At 31.4% G+C, this 10,345-nt stretch overlaps 1 protein-coding gene and 1 long non-coding RNA gene across 4 annotated transcripts; one reads left to right on the top strand and one right to left on the bottom strand.

The window, feature by feature from the left end:
- Positions 1-6,728: 6,728 nt before the first annotated feature.
- LOC146939595 (uncharacterized) lies at positions 6,729-10,067 on the top strand. Of its 3 annotated transcripts, XR_015031703.1 has the most exons (5): positions 6,729-6,987; positions 7,571-7,647; positions 8,008-8,064; positions 9,336-9,544; positions 9,634-10,067. XR_015031703.1 is itself a non-coding variant. In XM_085753201.1 (4 exons), the coding sequence occupies exons 1-4, from the start codon at positions 6,942-6,944 to the stop codon at positions 9,763-9,765; spliced, it is 312 nt and encodes a 103-aa protein (XP_085609327.1). In that variant the 5' UTR covers positions 6,740-6,941; the 3' UTR covers positions 9,766-10,067. The 3 variants fall into 3 exon arrangements, 1 of the variants encoding a protein (XP_085609327.1); XM_085753201.1 differs by lacking the exon at positions 9,336-9,544 and having other exon boundaries at positions 6,740-6,987; XR_015031702.1 differs by having other exon boundaries at positions 6,751-6,987; positions 9,336-10,067.
- On the bottom strand, positions 9,163-9,551 carry LOC146939596 (uncharacterized). The gene is made up of 2 exons (XR_015031704.1): positions 9,416-9,551; positions 9,163-9,329 (listed from the first exon to the last, which is right to left on the bottom strand). It is a non-coding gene; the product is annotated as an uncharacterized LOC146939596 (long non-coding RNA).
- Positions 10,068-10,345: the final 278 nt, after the last annotated feature.

Raw genomic sequence — 10,345 nt, 5'->3', positions numbered from 1 at the left:
AGTAGACGGAGATGAGGCAATGAGGGAAGCTACTAAAATACTAATATGATACCATTTTTCTTGAGCAATTTTACGTCAAAGTGTAATAAAAATTAACAATTTTACGCCAAAGCGTAACAAAATTTAGCATTTTTCAAAAGGAATTAATTGGGATCATTCAAATTGTTAATTGTTCTTTTACGTAACCATCAACATGATAATGTACATAGTCATGTAACCATAAACAAAATAACTTTTTTTTTTTAAAAGTCAGATTCCTGCACCGTAGAAGTGCCCTATTAACTATTTACTTAGTCATAAATATTAACTCATCCGGTCTCAAATGTAAGCAAATTTTTAGTTTGTAGATTCATTTAAAAATGTTGTAAATGGATTCATATGATCGATGTGCTGATGAAGAGGGCATGGAGTTATGATTGGTTTGTGTTTCAATCAAAGGATATGAAATGGTTATGGAGTGAGGGTATGACGAAGGTGTTGGTTCCAAATATGGTGGTTCTACGTGGGTTTCATCACATGGGGCATCCACCAAACCTGCATAAACCTCCATTGTTGAAATACCAAGATGCTTACATGTCATGAACATGTCAAAAATCATTTGAACATCGCCATCTCCTACAAGATTTAATGACTCATACCAGACAAGTCCTTGTGCAAAAGTTGCAGGGTATCGATCAACAAGATCCACCACCCTATTGGAGTTGTCTGGGTTAATCTTTGTCTGGATACATTGGATAAGTCCATCAAGTTTGATGTTTTTCTTCACTTTAAACAAGGATGAATTATTACATGAAAATACAACACCTTATGTGTCTGTCCTTTGAAAATGTCCCTCGTAATATCCTTGGACAAAAAACTCTTTTGGAGGCATGATCATGGGTTGGATTTCGCAAGATAGTTTTGAGTGAAGATGATGATTAGTTTAAATGTGCAGTGAATGTGGGAGGATGCAATTTATTTATATTGAATTTGATTAAGATAACGCTGGCGTCTCGTAATCTGTAAATGCAATCTGATTGACTGACTAAAATTTGGATAAGATAATGCTGACGTAAGCGCTTACGCCAGCGTAATCCGTAATCTGAACTTGATTGGTTAACTGAGATTTGAATAAAATAATGTTGACGTCATCACCGACGTCAGAGGAATTCAAAATATGTTTGGTTGATTGAGATTTAGATGAGATAACGCGGACATAGACTTAATAATTTGAGTTTAATTGAAATATAATTAATTAAATAATTAATGTTTAATTAAATTTTATCTTAATGATTTAATTAATATTTAGTTTAATTAATCAATCATTTATTTAGACTTAAATTAAAGGATTAAATATATTTTTGGTCCCTATAAAATTAGAACATTTTAAGTTTAGTCCTTACTTAATTTTTAATAGTTATTTTAGTTCTTCAAAAAAAATTATGCACTTAGTATTAGTCCCTATTCAATTAAAATTATAAGTAATCTTTTTTTTCTAAGAACTAAAAAAACTATTAAAATTATATAATGATTAAACTTATAAGTTCCCAATTTTATAAAAATCAAGAATATATTTAACCATAAATTAAATACAATAGAAACTTTATGTATATATTTTTAATATGAAACAAATCAATAAAAAAGAAACATTGACATACTGTAAAAAGAAAATAGAACAAAGAAGAAAATAATATTAAAGGAAAAACAATGAAAAATGTTTTTGAGAAAAAACAAATCCAATTTCACTTTGTCATGGTGTTCCATTCCCAAAGAACCAAAACACATGTCTTTCAACTAGTGACCTAACCCGTGCGTCGCACGGTTAAAACTACTTCATTTGGTTGACTATAAATTAATCCCAGTACCGCATCATCCAACCATTAATTCTTCAGATATTAATATTCACACAGCAAAAATAATTTAAAACTAAAGTACTGTCTCCGAAAATAAAATATAGTCCAAATTCAAGCCATGTATCTCACGCACATGTGCAAAGCAAAATACAAAGATTCGGCAAGAAAATTAATTGTTACAAAGATGATTGGGATGAAAATAAAATCAGCAAAATACAATCCAATATAACCAAAATAGACTTCAAATTGCATAAAAAAAAAAAATAAACCACCAAACGTTTGAGACGAAGTTAAAAGCAAACATTACAACAATTCAAAACAGCGCGGACCAGCCCAGCAAATTTTACAGTAATAAATATTGATTTGCACAAACAAATATAAAAATAGAATATTGACTCACACAAACAAATGTAAAAAGAGAAAATAGTTCATATGCAAAACGAAAGATAAATCATATGTTAGACACAAAAACAAAAAAACAAATGAAATAACGGGAATTTTGGAATAGAAATACAAATTACAAACATCATAAAAAAAAAAGACATCCAAAACCTACGTTCAACATAGAATAAACATTCAGCTAAAAACGCTACATGCTTTAACACAACTAAAAACAAAACAAAAAAATTCATTTTTGTTAGTGTAAAAAATAATGTCATTTAGGTTCAAAGATTAGCTACAACTACTAAATTAATTGGGTTCAAGTGATTAATGAGTTCAACCAAATGATGAATTGTTCGGGGGAACCTGAGTTTGATTCTTGGATGAAATAATTCTTGGCCAAACTATACTTACCTCACAATCGAACTCCAAATTACCAGTATGCATGCCAATGAGGCGAGATGGGGACATATTTTACCTTCGCCGTCCCCGTCCCCGTCCCCATCCCCAATTCCCATACATTTACCTACCACCGTACACATACCCAATGGGGATGAGAAATTGAATCTCGTCCCCGTCTCCGACGGGTTTGGGTATCTCATCCCTGTACCCAAAGCGAATGATTTTTTTTAATACAAAAAGAAGTTTTCTCCAGCCTCTAGGGCAATGTTGTACTGCAGAAAAGAGAGACCGAGGGTGTGACATGTGGAAAAGGAAGATCAAAAACTCGAGTGAGTCCAGACACACTGACATTTTTACTGATTGAGTGAAATGGTTTAGGATTTGAGTTTTTATTTATATAAAAAAGAGTAATATAGTAATTTTTAACATCCGAAGGACGGGTTTGTGTATGGGTTCCGGGTGAGTATATATATCCATGTAACATGTCCCGTACCTATGTTTTGGAATCAAGGAAAAGCCAAACCCAATCAAAGCGGGAAAACCTGTCCAATCGGAGTGTGTTTACGCGGGTACCCACAAGTATGGGTTTTGGTGCCATACCTAATTACCAGGATCCATTCTCCTAAAACACCAGATGGTTAACACACAAAAAAAGGCCACGTCAAATAATAGTTGGGAGGTTAAGTATCAAGCCACATCTCAATTCAACATAACTTTTGGCGTATTACAACATATATTAGAAATATGATAATACAAATAGCTATAATTAAAGAGTCAGGATTCACACAAGTAACAAAAATAATTCTATAAATTTTATATATTTTTCAAATAATTCTTTACTTAGTTGATTATCAAAGTAAAAAATAAAAGTGAAAATTCAATGAATTAACACAAATATAAATGTAATATAAAATTTACTCGTTTCGTTATTTATAATTTTAAAGATCGAATATATAAATATCTATAACTATAACGTATCTAATTTATTTAAAATTTCTTTCCTCGCCGTTTTAGTTTACGACGTCTGTACGAAAATGTTTACAATTTATTTTTATCCTAGGAATTATTTAAACATATTAAAAATATTATTCATAAAAAATTATTAGGAGTATTTTATTATACTTTTTTTAAAAAATATAATTTTTAATACGGAACGGCCCGCTTACCCCGCGGCCCGTGTAGGGCCGGGCTCGGGTAGTATATTTCGAGCCCGTTTTTCAACCGGGCTTTTTGGCTCGGCCCGTGGCCGTCCGTTTTGACAGCTCTAACTTGCATACGGTGATAAATATTTATTTGCACATAATGAAAAAAAATTGACTCGCACACACAAATGTAAAAAGAAAAAATAGTTCTTGCACAGAGTGAAAGATAAATTATATGTTAAACACAAAAACAAAAACTAACTGAAATTTGAAATAGAAATACAAATTACAAACGTCATACCAAAAAAATAATAATGACATCCAAAACCTACGTTCAACATAGAATAAACATTCAACTAAAAACATGTAATGTTTTAACACAACTAAAAACAAAAAATTATTTCATTTTTTTGGTATTGTAAAAAAAAGGTTATTCAGGTTCAAAGATGAGCTACAACAACTAAATTAATTGGGCTCACGTGATTAATGAGCTTCACTAAATGACTAAATGTTCAGGAGAACCCGAATTTGATCATTTGATGAAACAATTTTTGGTCAGGCTATATTTCCCTCACGATCAAACTTCAAATTACATTGGCATGACAATGGGGCAAGGTGGGACGGGTTTTACCTTTCCCATCCCCGTCTTCGATTAGCATACACTTACATGTTACCCTACTCATATCCAACGGGGATGAGAAGTAGAACTTCATCCCTGTCTCTAGTAGGTTAGGGTATCCCCGTGCCCAAAGCGAATTATTTTTTTAAACACAAAAAGAAGTTTTTCCATCCCCTAGAGCAATGTTGTAATGAGGAAAGAGAAAGACTAAAAGTGTGAGATATGAAAGAAGAGAGAGAGAGAACTCGAGTGAGTACAAACACATATTGACTTTCTTAGTGACTAAGTGAAATGATTTAGGATTTGTGTTTTTATCTATATTAAAAGATGAATAAAGTAATTTTTAACATTCAGAGATGGCTTCAGGTAAGGGTTCGGGGTGGGTACTATATCCATGTAACCTGTCTTGTAGCCATGTTTTTAAATTGGGAAAAACCCAAACTCATATCCAAATAAAAATATGATGTGTTAGAGCATATAATAAAAATAACTTTTGGTGTGTTAGAGCATATAATAAAAATATGATGATACAAATAGCTATAACTAAAGAGTCATGATCCACACCTGGTGTAAGAACATCTGCAAATTTTAAAAGTCATAAGGTGGGAATACGAATTGTAAAACTTAAAATTTTAAAAGTTCTGGTAAAATATTATTCCAGATTTTCAAATCCGGAAACATCTGCAAAATTCTAACAAATTCAATCCGGAATACGAAATCCGGACCATGGGTATAATTGGAAAAAATAGGGCGCGCGAGGAAAGTCATAGGTGGGAAAAGTAAAACTTTTTTTTTCTTACATTGGACCACTGGACAGCCCAATTAGGATCCAGCCCAAATAATCCACTGAAGTACTGAACAAAGAAACCCTAAAATCAAACCTAAAACACTCACGCACAGTGAAATCAATTGAACGACGACCTCTTTCTCCATCGTTCGTTCGTTCTTTTCTCTGTGCAATCAATTCAGAACCCTAATCAGAGATTAAAAGAATCAAAATCCATCACCATCTTCGTGAACTCTTTATCTCTTCGCTCGCTGAACTGTGAACGCACGCGCCTTAGCTTCGTTCCCGTTCTGCGATTTCTCAAGGTATCTACTCTTCTCAGATCAATGATAGAAAACGTTTCTATAAATTCTTAATCACATCTCGTATTTGTCGCAAGTCAAGTGAATTTGGTTAAAGCGTTGATTTAATTTTGAAAGTGAGTGAAACTTTGAATTATTTCTGCATTACTTTAGGATCTGTTGCTGCCTAATTTTTCTCTTCTGTCATCGATTACTTTAGGTTTTGATTATGAAAACTTGTTAATGTGTTGCGACTGTGTAGAACTTGAACTTTTGATTATATGTTTATGAAGTTTTGTTTGGGAATTAGTAGGAAATGTGAGGGAAGGCTTTCATTTTGCTCGCACAACTTGATTATATGTTTATGTAGTTTCGAATGTTTTGTGATTTGTCACTGTGCACAACTTGTGATTACTTTGTATGATAAGTTCTTTAAGTAAAGTTTCAATTAGTTCTTTGACGCTGGTATAATATACGCCGGTATAAAGCAGATCAACTTATTTTCATGAATAAGGTACAGTATGCATAATTTTCTCTCATTCTCTCTTCAAAGGTAAAAGTAGCTAATACATAAGCATTGATATGATAAGTTCTTGCTGAATAAACACAGTTAGTTGCTTATCTAAACAGTCCCTTAATATTTTAGGTTGGAGCTTCAGTTCTAAATTATAAATGTTTGTGCACCTGATGAAATCATGTTCCGAATTGGTTAATGTATCCTTATGCATAAGTTAAAATAGAGATAGGAATGGTATTTTTCATCATTTATAAATATGTTGCTTTTGCCAAGTCTGTTATTAGCTTAATGCTTAACTACAGAACTGCTGGGATCTCTATAACACTCCTTAGTATAGTCTATAAATAGAGCTTGATGTTCTTTCAATAAATAAATTAGAAACTACATTTATCAAAATTAGAGCTTGAGGAACCACCTTATCCCAATGTGGATCATGAGTTTGATAGATGAGTGAGATACTCATATCCCCCAGTGGCGCTGCCACAACCCTCTGTGGAGTGGTATTGATTCCGAAATCATATGCATCGACATATAAACATTGCATTAGGAATCGAGTCTCAATGAGTTTTATTATGAGCACTATTTTCGTACTTGATAAAAGTAATATGACAAATATGACACTTTGAAAAACCTAAAGCTCTAGTAATTTAAAGTGTCATATTTACTGAAAAACCTAAAGACTTAATCTCTCTGAACATATATTTTTTACTTCAAAACTTGAATTTAACTCTACATGAGATAATTCAACAAAGAAGCTTTTAACTTCTTCACTATGAAAGAGAAATAACAATCTATGACACTGCACTCTAACATATTGTCTCATGTTCCTGCACTTTCTATTAACATTTTTATTTCGTGCACTGATAACTTTGTTTCTTCTTTGTTTTGGATTAGGGGGGGAGATGAACCTGACATCATTGCGACTTTCAAAGGCATTGATGGTGCCTGAAACATCAACGGTCTATGAAGTTTTTCGTTGAATGGCTGTTTGCAGGGTAGATGCTCTATTTCTAACTGATTCAAATGGTAATTTATTATCTTCTTCGCTATGGAATGGATTACTTAATTATGATTTGGTGATATAGTGATCATTTGAAATAAAAACAACTTTGCTTGCTAATATCTTGGGTTTGAGTTAAAGTTTAACTTGTATGATTCAGTAAAAATCATCTTCACATGATACAGTCGTCTTGAATCATACATTTGAACACTATCATCATTACTATTTCATACATTCTAAAAAAGCAAGTATATAATGTTAGCATCCTGAATTTAGTACCAATATCAAATAAACAAATGAACTAAAAAACAAACAAATTTCCCTTTGTTGACTTTTAAATTAACAAATAACTTTACATTTAGAAAGCAATTAATGATGATTAATTCGATCAGTTTGGTAATATCTGTTAGAAATCTTTCAAGCAAAAGTTATATTATTTCCAGCTTTAAGTTATATTATTTCCAGCTTTAAGGAATGCTTACATGAAAAGAATCAAATTAAATTTAAACTTGTGAATTGAGAATTTTTCTTCGAAATTAGGATACATCATGCAGATTTTTTTTTCTAGTGTCTCTTATGCGTTCAACTGATTGCTCTTGTTTTTCGCAGTTAATATGCACATTTCCAGTTCATTAACCTTGAGGGTGATGAGAGACAACCTTTTCCCTCACCTAGATTCACCTACTGTACGTTTTTTTCTCCATTTTAATTATGTTTCTTCGCTAATCAATTTACACTGTTTTGTATTTATAGACCAAGCATTTCGAATAGATGTGATGGGACAAAAGGCTTATTAAGTTATTAGCATAGTGGAATGACAATTTTTGCATCATCTGAACAACACTAAAATAAAAAGTTCCTAATTTTAAATAATATTTTTAATTAGGACATTAAAGTAATCTTGTCCCTTATGCCAATTGTCATAGAATAAGATGAGGATGAAGTGTTATGTTGTTGCATGATCATGATCAAGCTTGTTTAACCTACTTGTTATTCACAATGAAATGTTAGTATTTACCTATCATGTTTTTAATTTTCTTCCTCAGGTTGCTTTATGGAACATCGTATCATATTCTTTCTTGCAAATAATTATTGCCAATGCGGTATGTACAATTGGTGAACTTATGTTTTATCCTATCTTTTTAGTTTGTTGTTGCTAATTGTTATACCTTGCACAACAATTTTTATCAACTTTAAGTGACATAGAGTGATGAGTTTACTTGCACTTAAAATTCTGTATCCAAGCTGCAAAATTTTAGATTGAAGAAATAAATCATGTAATAGGCATTTATGAACCAGAATTAAAAAACATTACAGGGTAATTAAACTGAGTTATAAATAGTGTTAAATTTTATACTTAATGAATAAATTTGTGATGAATTTTGAATCATATTCTTTATCTCTTACTCTTGATAAAACTCTATAATTAACCCTACAGTAAATAAAATGTTCTTTTTTGGTGAATGTATTTTGTTTAAAAAATGATTCTTCTTTTGTGGACAGTTTTCATTAAAAAATAAAAAATCTTCAAATTTTTCTGAGACCTTTATCCTTATTCTAATTTCTTTGGTTACTCGTTTATGTATATATCACACATTCCAAATTTAAATCTTGAACTCTAATCTCCTATTGCAATTTAACATTGAAACATGAAATTCTATTTTTGATGATACATTGGACTGTTCTTTCAAATATTTTATTTGCTAAGAGGCATTTAATGCTTGTATTTTCATCTTGAATGGCTTGCCTCTTTGTTTGATAGCTTGCTTCAATACACTTCTGTTTGACATTTATTATATTAATGTTATTCACTGTCTCTTTTGAGTTTGAGTATATCTGTTTTTATAATTTAGCGATATATGGATAAAAAAATTAAACTTTAAACTTTTAATTTCTTGAGTTTGAATTTTAGTCTAAGTTGTGTATGATTTAGTGAAAAAAAATCCAACTTTATATATGATTTAATGAATACCTTAGAATGATGTATAGCAGAAATTTGATGAATACCTTTGCATTTGTGAAAATAAAAGAATGTAGGGATTACAGTTGGCATTGGTGAACAATCTCTCATGTTCCTTCCCATTTGTTATTTCTCTTTAATGACCTTTATCGTGTAATAGCTTTTCTAATAACCCCCAAGTATATCTTTTGCTTTCATTATAAAGGATTTCATCAACAAAAACGAAGAGGATGTTAAAAAATAATGAAAACCACAAAAGGATTAGAAATATAAGGAATATCTTTGTACTACACAATGGTTTGCTGTAGTACACAATTTTTCCCACATTCCTTCATATTTGTTGTTTCTCATTCATCACCTTTCTCATGCAATAGCTTTTGTAATAATTTTATCTATATTCAAACAATTCTGCAGGGAGAACAAAAAAACAAATAAGATGTCAATTGGAGAATATGAGGAAACTGTTGAGTATTGTTGAGTATCATTGAACCTACCATCATATTGCCTCTAATCTCCAGATCAACACCATCAATCTCTTCTTTTCATCATATACATTCTATTCATCATTTTATTTTTTCAATAAATTCAGAAGTAGTGTGGTTGGCAGCAGTAATCAATTTCTTGTATTCCTTCGTCTGTTGTTTGTCTTTAATCACTTTCTCTTGTAATAGCTTTTTCTAATAACCCCCTCTTTCATCACAATATTCTGCAGGGAAAGAAAAACTTAAGAGAACTCCAAAGAAATATGTTGAATATGCAGAAGAAGAGATCTGACAATGAAAACAAAGTGGAAGGAAATGAATGGAAGATGAATGGAATGCTTTATGTATATAGCAAAATATAGGGTGGAGCGTCTAGGATATATTGTTTATAATATTTTTTGTTTAGCCTGTAGCCTGTAGAATGTCCACTTGATGAGGAGATAGCCTGTAGAATGTCCATTTGAGGAGGAGATACAGTACACGGTCATAATAAGCCAAATCTAAAATTAAATATGTTAATAGGTGTACTTACCTATTCTTAGCAATAATAATGGGTTATTAAGCGGGCCACCCCCTATAAAAACATTAGACATCTCTAGAAGATTTAAGTGGGCCACTCCCTACTAAAATTTCCGATAAGTATTATAATCAACTTTAATTCTCATGTCTTTATTATTGCTCTACAGTGTGAAATTTTTAAGAGTAAAGATAGGTGTTTTGATTTGGTGGAAACGATGTCAACCCATTAAATAAAATGGTGGCAGTGTGAATAATCTGAAAGCAGGTGGTAGTTTGGTGATTATTAATTTTTAATACAGTGATTTAAAAAAAGCCTATTAGTGTGAGTCTCAAGATAATTATCTGCTGCAATCAAATCAAAGAGAAAGGCTACTATGCGTGTATGTATATATGTGCCAAAGTTTATAGTAGTTGTCATTCTTT

The sequence above is a fragment of the Medicago sativa genome, chromosome 3 (assembly GCF_051527215.1).
Source record: "Medicago sativa cultivar Bolivia chromosome 3, Bolivia_mono, whole genome shotgun sequence".
NCBI lineage: Eukaryota > Viridiplantae > Streptophyta > Magnoliopsida > Fabales > Fabaceae > Medicago > Medicago sativa.
This window is presented reverse-complemented; position numbering and strand designations above follow the sequence as displayed.

Excerpts from the sequence above, each read along its gene's own strand:
- LOC146939595 (XM_085753201.1), top strand. The coding sequence starts at position 6,942 with ATGGCTGTTTGCAGGGTAGATGCTCTATTTCTAACTGATTCAAATG. Across the intron at positions 6,988-7,570 it reads ATTTCTAACTGATTCAAATG|TTAATATGCACATTTCCAGT; the intron begins GTAATTTATTAT and ends TGTTTTTCGCAG. Across the intron at positions 7,648-8,007 it reads CTCACCTAGATTCACCTACT|GTTGCTTTATGGAACATCGT; the intron begins GTACGTTTTTTT and ends TTTCTTCCTCAG.